The sequence below is a fragment of the Miscanthus floridulus genome, chromosome 13 (assembly GCF_019320115.1).
Source record: "Miscanthus floridulus cultivar M001 chromosome 13, ASM1932011v1, whole genome shotgun sequence".
In the NCBI taxonomy this organism is placed as follows: domain Eukaryota; kingdom Viridiplantae; phylum Streptophyta; class Magnoliopsida; order Poales; family Poaceae; genus Miscanthus; species Miscanthus floridulus.
This window is the reverse complement of record NC_089592.1, coordinates 45,738,856-45,761,458: the sequence shown is the minus strand read 5'-3', so window position 1 is coordinate 45,761,458 and position 22,603 is coordinate 45,738,856. Positions and strand designations below refer to the sequence as shown.

The 22,603-nt window shown below is 46.3% G+C and overlaps 1 protein-coding gene across 4 annotated transcripts; it reads left to right on the top strand.

Annotated features, from left to right (window-relative positions):
* Nucleotides 1-1,167: 1,167 nt before the first annotated feature.
* Nucleotides 1,168-22,330, top strand: LOC136500508 (GBF-interacting protein 1-like). Of its 4 annotated transcripts, XM_066495874.1 has the most exons (12): nucleotides 1,171-1,536; nucleotides 3,330-3,373; nucleotides 4,291-4,396; nucleotides 4,723-4,849; nucleotides 8,662-8,984; nucleotides 9,075-9,170; nucleotides 9,740-10,130; nucleotides 11,451-11,557; nucleotides 11,606-11,757; nucleotides 13,536-13,694; nucleotides 20,062-20,565; nucleotides 21,567-22,330. In XM_066495874.1, the coding sequence occupies exons 1-12, from the start codon at nucleotides 1,377-1,379 to the stop codon at nucleotides 21,849-21,851; spliced, it is 2,454 nt and encodes an 817-aa protein (XP_066351971.1). In that variant the 5' UTR covers nucleotides 1,171-1,376; the 3' UTR covers nucleotides 21,852-22,330. The 4 variants fall into 4 exon arrangements, with proteins under 4 accessions (XP_066351973.1, XP_066351972.1, XP_066351971.1 ...); XM_066495876.1 differs by having other exon boundaries at nucleotides 1,168-1,536; nucleotides 11,451-11,757; nucleotides 21,624-22,330; XM_066495875.1 differs by having other exon boundaries at nucleotides 1,170-1,536; nucleotides 9,794-10,130; nucleotides 11,451-11,757.
* The last annotated feature ends 273 nt before the right edge of the window (nucleotides 22,331-22,603 follow it).

The following is a 22,603-nucleotide window of genomic DNA, read 5'->3' as shown; positions in this document are numbered from 1 at the left end:
GAAGGGCAAAAGAGTTTATAGCGGTGGCACCTGTGAGAATTCAACTTTTTTAGTGACATGTGTGTAATTGCCAACTTTTATAATGGCACACACAATGTTTTCAAGGCGTCGCTTAATCGACGCTTAGGCGTCGCTTAAGCGCCAAGGCGTTGCACGCACAACGCCACAACAGACGACTCGCCTTAGATTCCACACCAGTGAGCAGGAGAGCGGGAGGGAGAGAGTGGGCGCACGGGAGATTCCACACCCGTCGGGAGAGTGGGAGGGGAACAAGAAGCCGCTGCTCGCCCGCGCCGATGGGAGAAGTTGCCGACCGACCGCCGTCGAGCCGTGCGGCCGCTTGTGCGGGCCGCGGCAAGGAGCGTCCGCCTACGGGCGGCGGCCGTCTTTCCCCAATCAGGGCTGGCCTGCAGCATCCCGCCTCCTCTGTTCCTCTTCCACCATCGAGAGAGAGATAGAGAGAGAGAGAGGTGGGTGGAGGCGGAGGTAACGGGAGGGGACAGAGAGATGGGCGGAGGCGGAGGCGGAAGTCAAAGAGACGCCTGGGCAGTGCAGGAGAGAGATGAAGACACGCTAGGGCTACGAGGGTGAGGAACACATGGGCTGCTTGGTGCACGTGGGCTGGGCCGGACCACTTCTTACTCCTCCTTTCTTTTTCTTTTTTCCTTTTCTTTTTCTTTATTATTATTTATATACTGCTCTGAGTTTGCTAAAAAAAAATCTATATACTGCTCTGAGCTGCTGTTTTAAAATTTCTTTAGTTGGTAAGGCGTCGCCTCGCCTTACGCCTTACTCGCTTAAGCGTAAGGCGGTAGTCACTCGCCACGCCTCGCCTTACCGCCTTGAAAATATTAGGCACATAGGTAAAAGCCTCATATAATAACCCTCACAGCAACACGCGAGGCACTGACTAATAGTTTATTATATTGTCCACTGTCCTCACACAAAATTTGAAAGTAAAATTTAGCTTGTACATAGAGAAATAGAAAAAAACAAATCTTGTTAAAAGGTAAATTCAAATGATTAAAATAGTTGAAGCTAGTAAATTGAACCACATATTAGTCTAGGGGTTATCCGGAGGTAGTAATTTGGATTTTTTTTGCTAGATGAAATGTTAACGAAACAAGCAGCATGCGGAAGCGCTTCCCGTCGCTCTAATCAAACCCCAGCCCCACCCAAATCTCTCACACTGCTCTTCTCTCTCCTCCCCAGTCCTCCACCCAGCCACCCCTCGTTTCCTTACCCTCGCCCGTTTCCTCGCAAATCCCCTTGCTCTCGCACGCGACGCGCACGCCCGCGCGCGTGAAGGTACGCGGAAGCAAGGGAGAGGATTCTCCGAAGCGGCGGGCGAGGCGGCGGCAGCGACGTTGAGGGAGATGGCGGCGGGCGGTAGGGTTTCAATCCCGGCAGTGGCGCGGCGCACGGTCGCGGACATCAAGGAGATCGCCGGCGGCCACACCGACGAGGAGGTCTACGCCATGCTCCGCGAGTGCAACATGGATCCCAACGAGACCGCTCAGAGGCTCCTCCTCGAAGGTCCGCTCTCTCCCCTGCCCATCCCTTGCCCCGCCCGTCTAGATTTCGTCGTTTGATCCAATTTCCTGGTCCATGCGGCTGGCGCGAGATGGGCGTGGGGCGTGCAAGGTTGAGTCCGCGGGTGCTTTTCGATTCGCTCTAGGCTTTCCTTGATTCAATTCGTGGGAGGGTACGGAGAGGGTTGCGTCACTGTATGGGTTGGCATTTTAGGGTTTTTGGAAATTCAGCTGGCTGCTTGAGGGAAGCATCTGTGCACCATTTTACTCGTGCTGTTCTGTATTGATGATGGAAAATGGAAAATGCCATTGAAGTAGCATTTTTTCATGATGAAACTTTACAGCGGCATTTCTCCTTGAAGAAACATTGCATAGTTAAGTCGGAATTTAACAGTGTCATTTATCTAATACAATCTCCCTTTTTTGCACTGCCTTTACTAGCACTTTAGCTTCTGATATATTTAATAAAGGTTTAAATTTATCTAATACAATCACCCTTTTTTGCACTGCCTTTACTAGCACTTTAGCTTCTGATATATTTAATAAAGGTTTAAAATTATCAAGGTCATTACTACTATTTCCAGCGAAGCAATTAGTAATCTGATATTTAAATTCTTGTGGAAATTCATGCTATTTGTTGCTTTTTCTTATTGTTTAGCTTGATGTTTCGATATGTCTAACGATGATAATATTCTCTCACTGTCTGCCTGAATGGAGCCATCCAGTGGTACAAGTAAGGCGTCGAATCCATTTTTTTTGTTTGAGGATAGACAATCTGTCTATGTCTGTTGCCAATTTTCATCTATTACTATTATGAAACTCGAAGTTTGTATTTTCTTACCCTTCTTTACCTCTAATGATCTGATAAACTAAAGGGGTCTTTATTTAAGAGATGGGATTGTTCATCATCTTCTTACTCCTGACTTTTTAGCATGGTTTGTGCAATGGAATTGGTTAATGCATCATCACCACATTCCTCAGAAGAAAACACTTAGTATAAGCATGAAACATGGAGTAATTCGACCAAATCTCATGGATTGACACATGGTGAATATTTTATCTAGGGTGGGGTGGTTCCTCAAACAAATACCCCTAAGGGCTTGTTCGGTTGTTTAGGATTCATGGCCAGGAACTATTCCTGGCTGGAATGATTATGTAATTTGTATAACAATTTATGAGCTGGATTGGTTCCTGCCCCTATTCCTGAATAACCGAACGGCCCCTAAAAGTGGGGGGAATTGAGAAAAATAAAAGGTTTTGTTTCCCTTGTATGGCCTTGTACCATGCAGTTCCTAAGAGATGTTTAAGGCTTTGTTTGCCTTAATTTCTTATAAATCACTTCTTGTCTGCTGCCATTTGGATATGCAAACAAGAAATAAACTCTTACGATAATTATACTTGTAGTATGGTATTAAAATTGGTAGGCTCCTTAGTCTACACAAAAAATTAACATTTACTTTGTTGATATCACTTTTTCGTTCCCTTGCATCATCAATGCATAATGCACACGCGAAGTACTTGAGTCCAGATTTTTTTATCACATAGTCTACAAATGGTTCCGTTAGACATTTGAACATATGCTTGGTTTACAATTGCTATATGTTTTCACTAGTATATTAATGCAAGTGGAAATAGTTGCTATGAGAGACAATACTGGTCTACGTCCACGTTAGTATCCTTGTATCCTTGTACTTTGTTTTATGCTTCGTTTTGTCTCTGCATGTGTTTATGTGATTATTCAAGTATTGTAACCTCTGTGACTCAACTTAGAATTGCTTTCTCAATTTTAAATTTCAGATACCTTTCATGAGGTGAAAAGGAAGCGTGACAAGAAAAAGGAGGTAGGGTGATCTTTCCACCTATCCCTGTTCTCGTCTCTTTCAAAGTATAGTCATCACTAGTCACGATTTATGGGCAAGTAATTGGAGCTAATAATGTTATTCGGAATGAATTACTTTATTGCTTGAGGCTAGGTTTAATAATGACAATTGGTCTATCATTCTTTGGTACTGCATATGTATTATTCTTATAATCTCCAAAAATCCGTGTCATTTTGTTTTTGTGATTGCATCAAGTTATTTTGAGGTCACATACTCACATGGGCTTTCTTTGGTATTGCATATGTATTATGATTTTTCATTATTTGGTTGGGCCACATTCACATAATTTGGTATAGGCCTTTTTCTTTCCTGATCTATAATGGAGAACGGAATATTGCTGGCCTGATTTGGAACATGTTACTATACTTCTGGCAACTGCTTTTGCCCAATAGTATGAGAAATAAGCAGAACACATCAACCTCAAATGTACCTGTTTGAATGGCGGGTGCTGTATTCAAAGTATAATGTGTTTGAAGGGTGAATCGCTAAAGTATTACTGAAAACAACACTCAGGCTTAAATAGTATTACAACAACAACAACAAAGCCTCTAAATCATGCACATCATTTGTTAAAAGTTAAATAGTATTACATATTACATAATTGTTAATGTCTGACCTTATGTTTCAATTTTTTCAGTAGAAAATATATTCTGAAGCATCTAAATCATGCACATCAGCACATTGCACTGATTTTGTCAGATTTGACCTATTTGCATCAAGTAACACATAAACATGGATGATGTAATGTAGTCTTCTTTGGCTCAGTAATGTTTTGGTTCGGTATTACGAAACTTTCAGCGAAAACATTGGCTATATTGTGGTTGAAAGGTACTTTTATTTCTTAAATTGATTGCAACTCAATTTACCTTTATCCACAGGGTAGTAAAGAGCCATTGGATTCTCGGTGGAGACCTGCCGTGCAGGGGCGAGGTGGAAAGAGTGGTCGAGGGAACTATTCTTCACGCTGTTTGTCCAGCTCTAATGGTATTTTTTACAGCATTTCGTCAACTTAAGATTTTGCTGGATGCTATTTAAAAGACAGTTGGAGTTTTGCATTTGCATAGACTACATGCTACCTTGTTACACTATGAAGATTATCAGTAAGTGTTCATACGTACATATTTTGATGTTGAAAATCCTGATCACAAGTTAGAGCTGCTTCTGGCACAAACTTTTTGATAAATCAACCTTCCAAAAGGTTATTGCCTGACCATCCATGTTAATTTTTAACATAAAGTAAACTCAAGACACAATTTAATCCTGTTAAATGGTTACACAAAACCAATGCATTACTTTTTATCTCATTGAAGATTCTGCTGGACGAAGTGCTATTTCTGGAAAGGAGAATGGAATAAGTCTGATCATGGGAAAAGGTAGTGGTTCTACTCCGATAATCAATGTGAACATGGATGTCAAAGCTTCCACTTTCATCCCAAGGTATCCACAGTCTTTATAAAATTCATATTCAGTTCTTTTGCCCTTGAAAACCATCGCTAAATGTTACTGATTTTATTTGTTCTTGAGGTGTGATCTTTATATTTGTTGTCAGTATTTTGTAGCAAAAAGATGCATACCTCTGCTCATGCATTTCCTTTTTGACGAATGAAAGTATAAGGTGTTTACTAGCGCCCACAACGACAGTAACATATGACTAGTCTCAGAGAGCTAGTTTCAATTAAATAGATTTATTTAAAGTTTGATGTTAGGCAGCTCTTATGGCCATCAAGTGTTCCCAAAAAAGGTTTCTTATTCATTTTCAAACGTGAGCTTTTTAGGCGATGATATCTAATGATCTCGAACAAATTGGAATGATTTTTTCTCAAGGAATGTGTCTTGACTTTTGATTTAATGCGCCTTAACTTTTGATGTAAGGTGCATGTGCTACTTAGATGGGTCGTAGGCAGGCAATGACTCTAGTCTAAATAGATGCCTTTTGTCACTAATTTAACTAGAAAATTTCGCGCGCCTTGCGCGCACTACCGGCATGACTGTTTAGTATTTTGTAAAAAGAAAAAGAAGTTTCACAAGATGTTTCTTCTGTATGATTATATCAGCAATTCGTTAACAAAAGATGAATCATAGATATCCGCTATTGTGCACCGAGAATTAAAATCAGGATAAGCATTAAGCACCAGTCTAGGCAACAACAGATACAACAAACACACAATATCACATTTTTGATATGAAACTGGAATCAGAAAAAATATAATTTATTTCCATTGATACATTTTCTAGGGTCAGTGACAGACAAATATTGGTTTTGTTGGTCATGACTCAGAAAGTGCATGCAACGTGATGGCTTAAAAGTAAATCCGAGGGTTGACCTAGTCACATGTGCATTAAAAACATCACCAATTCTAGTTAGATCACATTGTGTGTCAAGTGCTTATTGATGACGTACTTGATCATCCTGTCCATGACTGGATGATCCGACACCTAAGAAACAAGCAAAAAATCACACGGGTAAGCGACATGCTTGTGAGAAAGCGAACGGGAGGGAAATTGGTGACAACGATTACCACATTGTAAGAGAATGCACAACAATGGTTCTCATTAAGAACTATAAGGCACAAAGCTATATATAGTTTTTCCCAATAACACTTGAGTCAGGCATGGTGGATCTAATCGATTTCATAATTGGATAAAAGGTAAACAATTACATGCGAAGCAAACCCATTTCGACATAAAACCCGGTTCCCTACTGCACTCTATCCAACATGATCTATATGTCACATGCTGATTCACAGGCTACAAAATAGTATGACGCGCAGAGCATAGTTTTAAATAATAAATAGTATGACACGCAGAGCATATTTTTGCATCTACATATGTACCATGTTCTTATACTAATACTCAATTATGTAGCACCTCAGCATTCTACACAACAGGATTTCCTCAAAGGTAGCAACCAAGGGCAAGCTAATGTTTACTCTGGTGCCAATTGTGCAATACCTGGGCCTGTAGGAATATCTACCTTGTACAGCAGAGACAGTTTGGCATCTGAATTCCAGGTGATCCCATCTGTCAGGCAATATTGACAAGCTTGACTCTAAATAAAGGGTCTGCTTGTGTTAAGCATCAACTGGTTATTTTTGCTATGAGAAGCATGCAAGCAGACGGTGTAAGACATAATCTGCTGCTCTCCATTTCTCTTCTCTCTGCACATTAGGGATGGAGCTGGTCAGCTCAGCTGTCCACTCCCTACTGCTGTAGCAAGTAAGGCAATAGGCCATCTAGTACATGTAGTTGGTAGCAAATACATCAGCCATGGTAGTGGGCTGATCTAGGCAATGTACTGCTAGGACTGCTGAATGTGCAGGATCGATTGCTTGGCAAGCTTGCCAGCTTCCTCGTCGTCCATTGACATTAGACATGTTGAATTGAAGTTGAAATGCGCCAACAGTGCTGATTCGCTGCAACAACCATGACACAAACCCAGCCCTGCCGCTGCAGCCTTGTCTCCCCTTGCACACATTGAGTCCGTAACTGCGTGGAACTGAGGAGGGGAATCGAGATGTAGAGGGTGGAGAGGGAGAGAAGGAATCACAATTAATTGAGTGGAAGGGCGAGCTTGCTGGCGGAGATATGAGAAGAGTCAGAGAGGTGAACGACAACAAGCGAGGATGGAGCCTGACTTCTGTCTTATTTTTATCGTGGAATGATGAGACAATTATTTTTATCCGGATGTAAAGGCTAAATACCGGTCTGGATCTATTTATGTTACAGGTCATCCAAGCAGTGTTTCTAGGTCTAACCTGAAAAATTCGTGGGCTGCTATTTTGCACTGGTTTTTGGGCACAAAACCAGACTTCCAAACAGGGCCTTACTGTGCAAAAGGTTGCCTTCTGACATGAATCTGTTTCATGAAAATGAAAAAAAAAACAAATAATAGTCACAAGCAAGAATAATCGACAAGCCAATCCTAACAAAAAGCAAAGTACACTTTTGCGTGAGAAATTGTTATTGCCTTATTAACAGCTAATCTTTATAGTGCAAAAGAATAGTTCAGTTGCTCCACCATGACTAGGACTGAATGTGAGATTTTTTGAATGTGAACAAAAGCACAAAAATATACACATGTATCCGGATGTACTTTTCAAACTGCAAAAGCAATGAATTGCTTCGAGGTAGATGACATTAGAGAGATGAGACAGTGGCGCTAGTAGAGAGACTTGGAGGCGGCACTCACTTCATTCACCTCTAATGTCTCCTGCATTGTCATCAGGCAATTGTGGATTCGGCGGTGTAAGATAATCTGCTGCTCCCCCTCTCCAGTCTTTTGTTGCAGCAGAGTTTGGACCATTTCGGTCAGCTCTTGCTTGCTTCTGTTGAGGCATGGCAATAGGCCATCACCTCCTTGTACAAGTTGTACAATTAGATGTGGCAATAGGCCACTAGTAGTAGTGGCATACATCAGCCATACATTAGTTAGTAAGGCTGATCTCAGCCATGTCCTAGTGGACATTGTAGTAGGTGTACTCACCTCTAGTAGACTTGTATATATACCAATCAAAGGCAATGGAGAAAAGCAGTTCAGGGTGCCACACATTCAGAGTTTTCAGACTTGTGCAAGTGCTGTGCTCGTGTGCCCTGCTCTCTATCCCTTCTTCTACCTCTAGCCAAGTGTGTGTGGGTGCTGCTGAGCTGATTGCTCGCCTGTGCAGGGAGTTCCAGGGCCAACAGGCGGATCGGGCTAGGGTCTGTGGCACAAGATCCGAAAGTTTGGGAGAGAGAACAGAGATAATAAATACATAAATAAAGAAAAAATTAACAAGCCAATGGCTCACCCAGGATACTTTGTGGGTGGGGAATCGAGGCATGTTCTCTTGAAATTGACTGTACTAACATTCCTATAGGAAATACACAGTTCGAGAACATTCCTATAGGAGACGATAAACTTTAATTTCAAGATGCCTGCTTGTTATGGTGTTCTGGATTCCTGTCTCGTAAGGTTCACTAATTAGCAAGATTGGTTGTTCTTTGTGTACATTAGGTTTCAGAAAGAGGGAATTGCTGTGAATAATAATCACTATCAATTCATGCTTTATTTTTTTTACTGGAAAGGCGATTTTTTTCCTGTCTCATAGGATCTGTGCTGAATAGATCTGTTTAGTACACAGTGCATTCACTTTTGTGTGGCAATGCCATAATGCTACATATCGCTTTGGTGCTTTCTCTTTTTCACACAAAGATCAATCTAACCTGCCATATTATGCTTACATCATGAAACTTCATTATTTCACTAACAGTTTGTTGAGTGGTCTTCGCAACGGTCCTTATCAACCAGTTGATTCTGCTGCTGTGCTGGTGACAAGTTCTAGTGCTGTTGGTGATAAGTCTGGTTCAACAGCCTTGGCTGATCTGACAGGTGGTCGTCCGTTCGAAGATGTAGTCACTACTATAAATCCAAATTCATTGCAACCCTTGAAACCAGCACCACCGTCAGATCCTGTGGTTGTATCTTTTCTCGACTCTCACAGCCTTGGTGACGTTGGTGCTTCCAGACAAACTATTGGAATCAAGAAGACATCAGTAGAACATAAGGTGGGGCATGATGTATCAACAGACAAAGGTATATGCTAGAATTCACCTGGGTTATTTCACTGTATTTTAAGTGAACTTGATATTTGTTACAAACTTTTCCCCCCTTATGCACTGTTAGGCTCCTCTGAACAATCTGTGCCATCTTCATTAAGACGATGTTCTGCTAGTAGACCATCTTCCAGCTACGACAGTCGTTCACAACAATCCCAAAAAGGTCTTTACCATGCTCCCTACCTTATTGGACAATGTTATCTCTCTGTAGTACATGTTGAAATGTCCCTTTGTTCCTCTGCATATAATACTATGCTTGCTTGGCACTTCCTATCCTGCCTGTAGTAGGTGTTGTCATGTGGCTTGTTTTCAAACCTGCCCCCCTCCTCTTCTTCTCTCTTGTTTTGGAGGTGCAGGTTATGCTCTCATACACTCAAGTTTGGGCTGCATGTGCTTACTAATAATAACTAGTAATGTTTCAAAATAACCTATAGTTTATACCTAATTAGTCTTTGATAGCCTAACCTGGCATTAAGGGACAACTTAACAGAGTTGGTGTTTATTTCCTAAACCTTGCTTGCTACTGCTAAGGTAGATAAGTATTTGTTTTGATGTTTGGAGTAGTATCTGTGCTTCTGCTTAATGAGTGAACTTTTCATTTGCTATTTGAGTCTGAAAACTACTGCTGTAAATGCTGCACTGTTTTTAATTAACCATATCCATTTTTATGCTGCCATCTGTTATATCAATTCCTTTTTTATTGATTATTGTTTTCAATCATCTGTCATTTAGTTATTCCAAGTAAAGAATGGAAACCTAAACTGACTTGCTCGGCTGCTTCTCAAGCAACCGGGGATGTTACCATACATGATAATGCACCTTTGGCTGCTGAAATTATTCCCCAATCAGCTCCAGTATCAGATTCAGCTGGTACAGAGGATCCGTTGAAGGTGGACAAATATTTCAATGATCTACAGTTATCAGATAAGCAACATGTGATAATTCCAGATCACCTTCAAGTTTCTGAGTCTGAAAAGTATGGTCTAAGCTTTGGAAGCTTCGACGTCAGTTTTCAGCAAACTATGGGCTCTTCAGATGCTGAGTGTGTGAAGAGCTCTTTACTGAAATTCAATTCATCTCATGAATTGAATGGCAGTATTGATGAGCCTCAATCAATGCAAAGGTTAGTTTTAACACCCTTTATCTTGATTTTTGGAGACTATCTTTGTGATGCTCTTTTACGCTGTTATTGGGTAATTTTTGGCAGCATCTTCAGACTTTATCTTGTTTCTTGTAGTTTGATGATTCATTTATAAAGTACTACAGCACACTATTATACTCCCTCCGTTCCAAATTATAAGTTGCTTTGATTTTTTTGGTACATCGAATTAGCTATGTATCTAAACTAACGGTATGTCTAGATACATAGCAAATTCGATGTATCAAAAAAGTCAAAGCGACTTATAATTTGGAACGGAGGGGGTAGTTGCTAATGTGCTGCTGCATCTCCTGATTGTACCTAGCTTGCAACTCGCTTTGTTTGGTGCCACCATTTGATTTAGTTCCTGAGACTTTTATTGATTTACATCTTTTCATATCAAGAAATCCTATCTACTTACTCTGCAATAATGATGTTTGGAGACCATGGGCACATTGTTTTTTCACCTGCACTAACATGGTAACCTTCATATGTTAACTTTTACTTTGATTGTATTTCATTCCTTGTCCAGCTCATATTGTGCAAGCTCAAGCAAAGGGTTGCATTAATTAGTTCTAGAATACTCAATTGTTAAGCATGGTCCTCTGTGCATCTTTTTAGCATTAATTATGTCCTGGTGTTTATTAGGTATATCTAACTGACTACCTGTGTATTGATGCTATATACACAGGTCATTAAATAACTGTAGTTAAAGGAACCATGCCATTCTGTAGAGGCGTTTATTAGGGCCTGGTGCAAGCGGTAGAGTCTTACCGCCTATGACCGGAAGGTCCCAGGTTCGAGTCGCGGTCTCCTCGCATTGCACAGGCGAGGGTAAGGCTTGCCACTGACACCCTTCCCCAGACCCCGCACAGAGCGGGAGCTCTCTGCACTGGGTACTCCCTTTTTTTAAAGGAACCATGCCATTCAGTTCCCAGCACACTACATTCTACTAGACTGTTAATTTCTTTGTGTATCTATCTGTTTTAGCATTCGTATGTTTTGTTGGATTCTCAATGTTTTCATGTAATTTACTGAGGAACATGTTTAATTTTTTAATGTTTTCAGGACACATCATCTCTTAAATTTTATGTCTATGTCAATTTCTCTGCAAAGCTCTTTCTCACAAACATTTCTTTTGTTGAATTGATGTTTTCTTATAGTTTACTGGATAATTTGTTTGATGTCTATCAAGTGGTGCCTAGGGTATCCAAAATATGTTCTGATGTTAAACATAAATCTAGTCCATAATAAACTGTATTTGTTCTTATTTTTTTCTTATTTTTATTTATCACTGAAATTCAGAGATCAGAATTCATCTTCTACTGTCCAAGAGGAAGCTGGCCTTGTTCCTCAACCTTCTGCAAAGCTAGAAAATTGTGCACCCTCAGCAATGGAGATTTCATCTATTGACCCTTCCCCTGACCCTGCGCAAGTGGGAGCTACGTGCACTGGGGCTGCCCCTATGGAACCCAAAGAATGTGAGGACGATTCAGCCGCTTCAGAGGATCCCCAATCTACAGCAATTCATAGCGCACCATCTTATCTGACATATGGATTAGCACCACAATCACATGTGAATCAGATTGAGAAGTCCGAATCTCATTCTCAGGCATGTGCTGTTTCTCTTAACCTAGATGCCACTAAAATCCCTCTGCTTTCACATTTTGGCTTTTGTTTTATGGGAAATTTTTTTGATAGCACCATCCTTTTTTTTTCCCTGAAACACGCAGGAGAGCTGCGTATTATTGCATTAAGAAGAAAATACCAGAGTAAAGAACCCTTACAAACCCACACAACATGTGCCCAGAGGCACAAACACTATACACCATCTTGATTGCACCACAGCATAACACTTCCTTTTTTTACACACAACAATTCACATGCTAAGTGAAGATTGTACCCCCTCTATTCCAAATTATAAGACGTTTTGGCTTTTTTAGATACATTGTTTTTGCTATGCATTTAGACATAGTGTATATCTAAGGGGGTGTTTGGATCCACCCTGGCACATCGGACGTTCGGGTACTATTTAGGAGAACTAAACATGAATTAATTATAAAACTAATTGCACAGATGGAGACTAATTTGCGAGACGAATCTATTAAGCATAGTTAATCCGTCATTAGCATATGTTTACTGTAGCACCACGTTGTCAAATCATGGACTGATTAGGCTTAATAGATTCATCTCGCAAATTAGTCTCGATTAGTTTTGTAATTAGTCTATGTTTAATACTCCAAATTAGTGTCTAAACATCCAATGTGACGGGGACTAAACTTTAGTCAGAGGAACCAAACACCCCCTAAGTACATAACAAAAGCTATGTATCTAGAAAAAACAAAACGTCTTAAAATTTAAAACGGAGGGAGTATCATCTACTTTTACTACTAGCATTTCTTGTTGGCCTAATATTTTCTTAACAAAGTAAATACATGCTGCTCTGTAGGGATGAAAACGGTACGGATATTTTCCGACCGTATTCGAAACCGAATCCGTTTAGAGGGGTTGAGATCTGTCCGTATCCGAGTCCGGATATCCAACATCCGATACCGTATCCGTATCCGAATACTCAAATCGCATATTTATGATGTCGATATCCAATCGTATCCTATCTGACATAGTTGACACTATCCGTATTCGAATCCGAATCCGGACAGAAATATGAAAACAAATGTAATATCGGTGATATTCGTCCGTATCCGATCCGTTTTCATCCCTACTGCTCTGTACTTAAATATCTCTGTTTTGTCAAATGAACTAACTTGTAGGACCATAAAAAATAATACAAGTACAACAGAAACAATGTAGGAAGCACAATTTTGTAGCCCTTGGGGTTTACTTTCTCATGGAGTTATGCCTTTACTTATTGTAGAGTGATAATGGTACAACGGTCGTCCAGTTTGAATTCACAACTTTTGCTTTACTTGTTACTTTTGGTTTAGGGCGAATTACCAGGTGTGATTCCATTGGTAAACATATGCACAAACTCAAATCTTATTGTTTGGTTCCAATCTAAGTGGCCCAAGTGGAGGTGAGAGGTCCCTTGTCATCCTTGGGCCCAATTGGATTGCTCCAATGGAAAAATGGAAAGAGAGGTGAGGAAAGTTGCACGTGTCTCTCGCTTATGCCATTCAGATTGGTTCCACAAGGCATGATATTGAGTTTGCGCATATGTTCACCAATATGCCCTTATACCCCTGATAGTTCTAGATCCACTAGTGTGTGGCCTACAACCCCTGTTGTAGCACATTATGCGGAAATAACTTAGGTTGTGGGCCAACTAAATATTTGTTTATTGGTACTTGTAACAAGGAGCCAGAATATATGTTGTCCATGGTGTGTGTTCCTTCTACAGGCCTGATTTTTGCTCTGTAAAACTGTGTACAGTCAAAACAGACAGTTGATTCTTCTACAAGTTATTGTACACAGTCGTACCATCCCGCAACTGATGCTGATGAATGGCTGACCCCTTCTCTTGCTGCTCAAGCTGCCCACAAGTATGGGAATATCCCAGTTGTTCCCACACAAAGTGGCCAGGGTCAAGAGGTTTGTATCAACACTCTACTTTGCATCGTTTCATTTGTGGCTGGTGTTCTTAGAAACTTAGCCTATTTGTCTGTAATTTAATACCAAAAGTAAAGTTTTCAGCATGCCATAGACAAATTTAGGTGGCTGCAAGTTCAATACAATTGTCACACATGCAGATTTTTAGTTCCAAATAAATTTGGGCTAGCTACATGTGTTTGTTTTATAAAAACAGTACAATCACTTGATATCTTTTCATTCAGATTTGATGCCATCATAGTTCTCTGATCTTTTAGTGTCACTGAGTTATTACAAAACATCCGATCTATACTATTCATTGCCACATTGGCTAGGTCTAAGTTTATATCATTCGTTATGAAAAATGATGGATAAGTCTCATGTGTGGCTGGTCTTTGTGGGGCTATGATGCTCACATGGTCATGGTCCTTGTGGCTGTTTTTCTGTTTTTAGGACAGCATCTTAGACTAGAGGACAGCATCTTAGAGGACAGCATCTTAGACTAGAGGACAGCATCTTAGCTAGGACAGCATATTAGCATCTTAGACTAGCATCTTAGACTAGCATCTTGGCATATGCTTGGCTGGCTAGCAGCCTATAAATATGTAACCCCAACCCCTTGGGTTGGCATGGCATTTTGTGTGAGCTTGTGTGAGAAATAGACAAGAAAATTGCCCCAACTCCTAGTGTCATCCTCTCTCGATGAGAGTAAGAATTCTCCTACTACCAAGAGTGAGAATTCAGCGACTAACAACTGGTATCAGAGCCGTATTATCCTGTAGCCTGAGCATCTCTTGCTCATCTTCTCTCCCAGCCCCACAACAGCCCCAGCTGTTGGCAGCAGCAGCTCCTCCGGCCGCTCCTGTTCACTCCTCTCCTAGCTCGTCTGAAGCAGCCCTCTCCCCACGCAGCAGCCCCCCGGTAGCGCGTCATGTCCGCAGGGCAGTCTCAGCGCTCGGTCGCCTCGAGCACGCGGCGTCGGCAGGAGGCCGAACTTGCCGCGGCAGAGGAACGCGAGCGAGCGGCGGCAGAGACCGCTGCGGCGGCGGCAAGGGCGTCGAGGCTGGCAGCGGCGGAGCTGGCAGCAGCCAGAGCGGAGGCGGAGGCAGCGGCGGCGGCGAATGCAGCGCGTGCGGCGGCAGCGGAGGTCGAGGCTCTGCGCGGCAGCATCGGCAGCTCCATTTCCGCTGACGACACCGCCGACGCGGACCTCGAGCTGCTAGAGAGGGAGGCAGCGCGAGCGCGGGCGGCGCAGTGGACAGCCGCACACGTCCACGAGCGTGGCGGCAGCCCAGACAGGCGTGGACGCGCTGGCGGCGCTCCTGGAGGAGGCGCGCACGGCGGTGGCGCTCCTGGGGCAGCCGCGCACGCCCACGAGCGCGGCGGCAGCCCAGACAGGCGCGGACGCGCCGGTGGCGCTCCTGGAGGAGGCGCGCACGGCAACGGTGGCGGACGGGTCGATGGAGAGCGCGGCCTTCACAGGCAGCGTGGCTCTCTCTCCCCGGATCGGTACCGACGGGTCGATGGAGAGCGCGGCCTTCACAGGCAGCGTGGCTCTCTCTCCCCGGATCGGTACCGTGGTTACCACGGGCTCCAGGCTGTTGTCAGGGACGTCGGTCCCGGCGGTGGGTGGCCTACCCTCACCAAGACCAACTACGTCGAGTGGGCTGCGGTGATGAGGGTAAAGCTCCAGGTGCGGCACATGTGGGAGGCAGTCCGGTATAGGCGACGTCGACTACGACCTAGATCGACGGGCGCTGGATGCTCTCATCGCTGCAGTCCCGCCCGAGATGCAGTTCTCGCTTACCAGCAAGCAGACTGCCAAGGAGGCTTGGGGACGCCATTGCTGCGGCACGCATCGGCAGCGACCGCGCCCGCAAGTCCACACTGCAGGCACTTCGCAAGGAGTGGGAGAACCTGGCCTTCAAGCCAGGTGAGGACGTTGATGACTTTGCTCTCCGTCTCAACACTCTGTTGCAGAAGATGGTGCAGTTCGGCGACGACACTTACGGCGAGGAGAGAGCTGTCGAAAAGCTCTTCCGCTGCGTCCCCGAGAAGTACAAGCAGATGGCTCGCTCGATCGAGTCTCTGCTGGATCTCTCCACGATGTCGATCGAGGAGGCGATAGGTCGCCTCAAGGTCGTCGACAGCGATGAGTCACAGTCCCTCTCGGGGCCCATCACCACTGGCGGGAAGCTCCTCCTCACTCGGGAGCAGTGGCTTGCCAGCCAAGGTGACCGGAGGAAGGGGGAGCCTTCTTCCGCGACAGGCGGCCGCAAGCGTGGCAAGCCACGCAAGGCGCGCAGAGACGCCCAGGCCGGGGCGCGAGGACGTGCCGAGGGTGATGCCCGCGGAGGCGCCCAGGGCGGCGCCGCCGGCAGGCACAAGCCGGCACGAGACGACGCCTGCCGCAACTGCGGCCAGCTTGGCCATTGGGCCAAGGACTGTCGACAGCCACGACGCGGCCAGGCCCACGTCGCACAGGCGGAGGAGGAGCCGGCTCTGTTCATGGCTCATGCCAGCATCGAGCTACCTCCAGCGGCACCGGCCGCAGCGGCTCTCCTCCACCTTGACGAGCCAAAAGCACACGCCCTCCTCGGCGACAGCTCCGGCAACGACAAGACTGACGGGTGGTGTCTCGACACCGGCGCCACCCATCACATGACCGGTCGACGGGAGTTCTTCACCGAGCTTGACTCTAGCGTCCGAGGCTCCGTCAAGTTTGGGGATGCCTCCGGCGTGGAGATCAAGGGCGTCGGCTCCATCATCTTCACCGCCGTGTCTGGTGAGCACAGGCTGCTCACCGGAGTCTACTACATCCCCGCGTTGAGGAACTCCATCATCAGCTTGGGACAGCTGGATGAGAACGGTTCGCGCGTGGTGGTTGAGGACGGAGTCATGAGGATTTGGGATCGTCGTCGTCGCCTTCTTGCCAAGGTATCCAGAAGCGCAAATCGACTCTACGTCCTTAACGTGCAGGTGGCACAACCCCTCTGTCTCGCTGCTCGTCGGGACGACGAGGCGTGGCAGTGGCACGAGCGTTTCGGGCACCTTCACTTTGAGGCCCTGAAGCAGCTCAGTGCCACGGAGATGGTGCGAGGCCTGCCGTGCCTCGACCATGTGGAGCAGCTCTGCGACGTATGCGTGTTGACGAAGCAGAGGCGACTCCCTTTTCCCCAGCGGGCGAGCTTTCGAGCCAAGGAGAGGCTCGAGCTCGTGCACGGGGACTTGTGTGGCCCGGTGACACCGGCCACACCGGGAGGACGACGCTACTTCCTGCTGCTCGTCGACGACCTCTCCCGCTACATGTGGGTGATGGTCCTCGGCAGCAAGGGAGAGGCTGCGGACGCCATCAGACGCGCGCAGGCTGCTGCGGAGGCGGAGTGCGGCCGCAAGCTGTGCGTGCTGCGTACCGACAACGGCGGCGAATTCACGGCGGCTGAATTCGCGTCGTACTGCGCTGACGAGGGCATTCAGCGCCACTACTCCGCGCCGTACAGCCCGCAGCAGAACGGCGTCGTCGAGCGGCGCAACCAGACGGTTGTGGGGATGGCTCGGGCCCTCCTCAAGCAGAGGGGGATGCCGGCTGTCTTCTGGGGAGAGGCGGTGGTGACGGCCGCCTACATCCTCAACCGCTCGCCTACCAAGGCGCTCGACGGCAGGACGCCGTACGAGGCTTGGCATGGGCGCAAGCCGGCGGTCTCCCACTTGCGGGTCTTCGGCTGCCTCGCGTTCGCCAAGGAGCTTGGCCACATCAGTAAGCTCGACGACAGGAGCACTCCGGGAGTGTTCATCGGCTACGCGGAGGGCTCGAAGGCCTACCGCATCCTCGACCCGAAGACACAGCGTGTGCGCACGGCGCGCGACGTTGTGTTCGACGAAGGGCGAGGATGGGCGTGGGACAAGGCAGTGGACGACGGCTCGGCTCCGACGTACGACGACTTCACTGTCGAGTACGTCCACTTCGAGGGAGATGGGGGAGTAGGCGGTTCTTCTTCGGCGAGCGCGTCTACCCCAGTCTCCGAGCCTCCACCGACCCCGGCACCTGCTACTCCGACAGCACCACGCTCTCCAGCCAGGACCTCGGCTGCGATGAGCTCTTCGCCGGCTCCACCACAGCCGGCAACGCCACGCACTCCAGCACCGACAGGCACCACTCCGGGCACGTCTACTCCACCACCAGCTCGTGTCGAGCACGGCCCGGTTGAGCTCGCTACTCCGCTCTCTCACGACGAGGAGCGCGTCGACGCGTACCACGACGGCGAGCCGTTGCGGTACCGTACGGTGGAGAACCTTCTCGGCGACCAGCCGGTGCCGGGACCGGTGCCTCACGACCTGGAGGCGCAGTTGCACCTTGCGTGTGACGACGGCGAGCCTCGGTCGTTTGCAGAGGCCGAGAGACACGCGGCATGGCGCGCCGCGATGCAGTTGGAGATGGATGCGGTTGAGAAGAACCGCACCTGGGAGCTTGCTGACCTTCCTCGTGGTCACCGCGCGATCACCCTTAAGTGGGTGTACAAGTTGAAGAGGGATGAAGCCGGCGCCATCGTCAAGCACAAGGCTCGCTTGGTGGCACGAGGTTTCGTGCAGCAGGAGGGGGTCGACTTCGACGACGCCTTTGCTCCCGTGGCACGGATGGAGTCCGTGCGACTCCTCCTTGCGCTAGCTGCCCAGGAGGGCTGGCGTGTTCATCACATGGACGTCAAGTCGGCGTTCCTTAACGGCGACTTGAAGGAGGAGGTCTACGTGCACCAGCCGCCGGGATTTGCGATCCCCGGCAAGGAGGGCAAGGTGCTCCGCCTGCGCAAGGCCCTCTATGGCTTGCGGCAGGCACCGAGGGCGTGGAATGCCAAGCTGGATTCCACGCTAAAGGGGATGGGCTTCGAGCAAAGCCCGCACGAGGCGGCCATCTACCGACGGGGCAATGGAGGTAATGCCCTGCTGGTGGGTGTCTACGTCGACGACTTGGTGATCACCGGCACCAAGGATGCGGAGGTGGCGGCATTCAAGGAAGAGATGAAGGCCACCTTCCAGATGAGTGACCTGGGGCCTCTCTCCTTCTACCTGGGAATCGAGGTACACCAGGATGACTCTGGGATCACGCTTCGACAGACCGCCTACGCCAAGCGCGTCGTTGAGCTAGCTGGGCTCACCGACTGCAACCCAGCTCTCACTCCGATGGAGGAGAGGCTGAAGCTGAGCCGCGACAGCACGACGGAGGAGGTGGACGCTACGCAGTACCGGCGTCTTGTGGGGAGCCTTCGCTACCTCGCCCACACACGGCCGGACTTGGCATTCTCCGTCGGCTACGTTAGTCGGTTCATGCAGCGACCGACGACGGAGCACCAGCAGGCTGTGAAGAGGATCATCCGCTACGTTGCGGGGACTCTCGACCACGGCCTCTACTACCCGAGGTGCCCTGGGGCGGCACACTTCGTCGGGTACAGCGACAGCGACCACGCCGGCGACATCGACACCAGCAAGAGCACGAGCGGGATCCTCTTCTTCCTCGGCAAGTGCCTCGTTAGCTGGCAGTCGGTCAAGCAGCAGGTGGTGGCCCTGTCCAGCTGCGAGGCCGAGTACATAGCGGCCTCCACCGCTTCGACTCAGGCGCTCTGGCTCGCTCGACTGCTTGGTGATCTCCTCGGCAGAGACACTAGAGCGGTGGAGCTCAGGGTGGACAGCAAGTCCGCTCTGGCCCTGGCAAAGAACCCCGTGTTCCACGAACGCAGCAAGCACATCCGGGTGAGGTACCACTTCATCCGAGGCTGTTTGGAGGAAGGGAGCATCAAGGCGAGCTACATCAACACCAAGGACCAGCTTGCGGACCTGCTCACCAAGCCCCTTGGGAGGATCAAGTTCCTTGAGCTCTGCTCCAGGACCGGGATGGTTCAACTCTCCCACAAGACGACGCACAAGACTTAGGGGGAGAATGATGGATAAGTCTCATGTGTGGCTGGTCTTTGTGGGGCTATGATGCTCACATGGTCATGGTCCTTGTGGCTGTTTTTCTGTTTTTAGGACAGCATCTTAGACTAGAGGACAGCATCTTAGAGGACAGCATCTTAGACTAGAGGACAGCATCTTAGCTAGGACAGCATATTAGCATCTTAGACTAGCATCTTAGACTAGCATCTTGGCATATGCTTGGCTGGCTAGCAGCCTATAAATATGTAACCCCAACCCCTTGGGTTGGCATGGCATTTTGTGTGAGCTTGTGTGAGAAATAGACAAGAAAATTGCCCCAACTCCTAGTGTCATCCTCTCTCGATGAGAGTAAGAATTCTCCTACTACCAAGAGTGAGAATTCAGCGACTAACAAAAAATACCATCCTTACTTATTTATCTATATATCTGGTAATGACTGCAGGGGAACGACTCACCTGTGATTGTTTCATCTGTTTCTGCTTCGGTTGCTACCCCTGCTGCTGGAGTTCTGTCGGCTTCAGTTGCTATCCCTCAGCAGCCTGTTCCTGTATTTTGCCAGCCTTCTGGTGTTCATATACCACATCACCCGACGAATTATGTCCCATATAATCAGTACATTTCACCATTTTTTATTCCATCCCCTACTCTTCACCCTTTCATGGGTAATGCTACATTTGCTCAGCCACCTTCAACAGGGGTCACGTACCCAACTCCTGGAAGCGCAGGAGTTTTACCACCTGTCAAATACTCTGTTCCTTCATTCAAGCCTGGTGCTAACATTGGGAGCCAGGCATCTATTGGAGTTCCTGGTGGCCATGGAACATATGGTTCTAGTCCATCAGTTTACACTAATAACGCACCTGTGTCATCTGGAAATCTAGCAGAAAATGACAATGTTACTTCATCTCAGTTCAAGGAAAATAGCATCTATATTGCTGGGCTCCAGGTATGACTTTGTTTATTTGTTGAGAAGTATGCTGTCTTGACACATCATTTTTAATGTATTTTTGAGATAATTTTCTTGTCCAGTGTTATAGAATATCCTATATGAATTTTATTTACAGAGATTCTATATAAAGGACAGTTAGTGTTGTTTATGGTTCAGTTTTATCTTGACGCTTCTTGGAAACATAAATCTTGCTGAATTTAAAATCTTTCATCGCTGTGAGTGGATTAGGTGATGGGGTGAAGCTCTACTATCCATCATGGCTAGTGGCCAATGTTTCTAGACCAGATCAAAACTGAACTTAGTCAATTTTGACTTGAAAACTGTACACTTGACAAAAGTCTGTCTGAAATTGTTTCGTGTATACAGTGCATGGTGCAGATTGTGGCATAATGTTTGTTTTGCTAAAGTGGAACTACCATTTTTGGCTATAGTAGTAAAACAGCATACTTTAAGAATAGGAAAATAATTGAATAAAGCTGCATAATATTAGAACTAGGAAGCCTTGTAATGTCGACATACTGGAAGTGTTTTCAGTGGTATCTTTCCCTCTTGTCTGATTCTGTGGATCTAGTTTGAATAGAGGATAACATGGAAAAAATAAATAAAATTCTTAGAGTCCACTGCCCATCTAATCATTTCCATCTCCATACCTTAATTATTTTTTATCCACTTAACATTTTGAACTTCAATACTCAATTAACAGATGTAGTTGGCACATGGTGGCATGCATCATTGTTCCATTGTGTGTTTTGTGGTGCTTAATTGAAGTAAATTTTGTGCTGTGCCCACTGTCTGCTAATTTACAGATTTCCCAAGACTTGTCTGCTAGTTTACCAACCTGTGTATGTCAATTGTCTGTACAAAAGTTTCGTTCAAAAATTGTTTGTACAAAACTACATTACCCTAGCTTCTCATGGTCATATGGCCTTTTCACAGTTCTTTTGAACTTGTTTACTTATCCTTTTTGCCAAATTTGGTAACATCTGATTGTTAACCAGACCGATGGCTTGACTCTGTGGGTTCCTACACCTGGACGTGATATTTCTGCTCTTCAGGTCAATTCCTTCTATGGTATCCCCCCTCAGGGACAGCAGGTAACATATGCGCCTCAGGCTGGTCATGGTCCTTATGGAGGGATCTACCACCCAGCACATTCTGTGGCAGGAGCTGCTGTTCATCCGCTGCTCCAGCCATCTCCCACCATGGCTGGAGCTGTTGAAATAGTTGGGGCACCTGGTGTTTACCAGCACCCCCAAGCTCAGATAAATTGGGGAAGTTACTGATAGGTCATGATATATTGTTTCTTTGACTTTGAGTGTCCATAACGACGCATTTGGCAGAGAGGTTCAAGTTTCAACATAGGTGAACTTGATCAGGAGTGTATATATGTTCTCAGCATGGCTGACCTGCAGGGAGAGTTATCGCTTCCAGAAGCTTACAGATTGTTGTGGTTGTGGTTCTATTTGTAGCAGATAATGGCCATGAAGTTGGTTATCTGCTCAGGTTACTTATTATGGGCTCTAATATAATTTTAGCCTCTTGTGCCCCTCCATTTGAAACTTCTGCAAGGAGCGTGAATTTTGCTATCTTGTCTGATTGAGGTTATAGAATACTTGAAATCTGTGAAATTGAGCAAGTGGATTTTTGTTCTTTCCGCTGCTTACATGTAAATTAAATTTTGGTAGGATGTGTAACAGCTGTTGTACTTCGTCTCAGTTGTGGACTTGCAGCTAACAAGATTAAAAGTACTTTGATGGAGTTACTGAGCACGTTTCTGTTCCTGTAGGCTGTAGATCAGAGCCTAGTGGTTCATTATGTTGCTTATTACTCATTATTGCTATTTTTGGTTCCTATGGGCTCTTATTGTTTGGGGTTGAAGGATCAAATATTTGTTTGTGCCCCTTTGAGAAAAAATGAGAAAAAAATGGCATGTAGGCCACTTGTCGATGCTAAGTTTTCATAGACGATTTTTTGGGTCTAGGGAAAAACTTCTGATCAATGTTTGGAGAGTTCAGATAAGTTCTTGCAAAGGTGC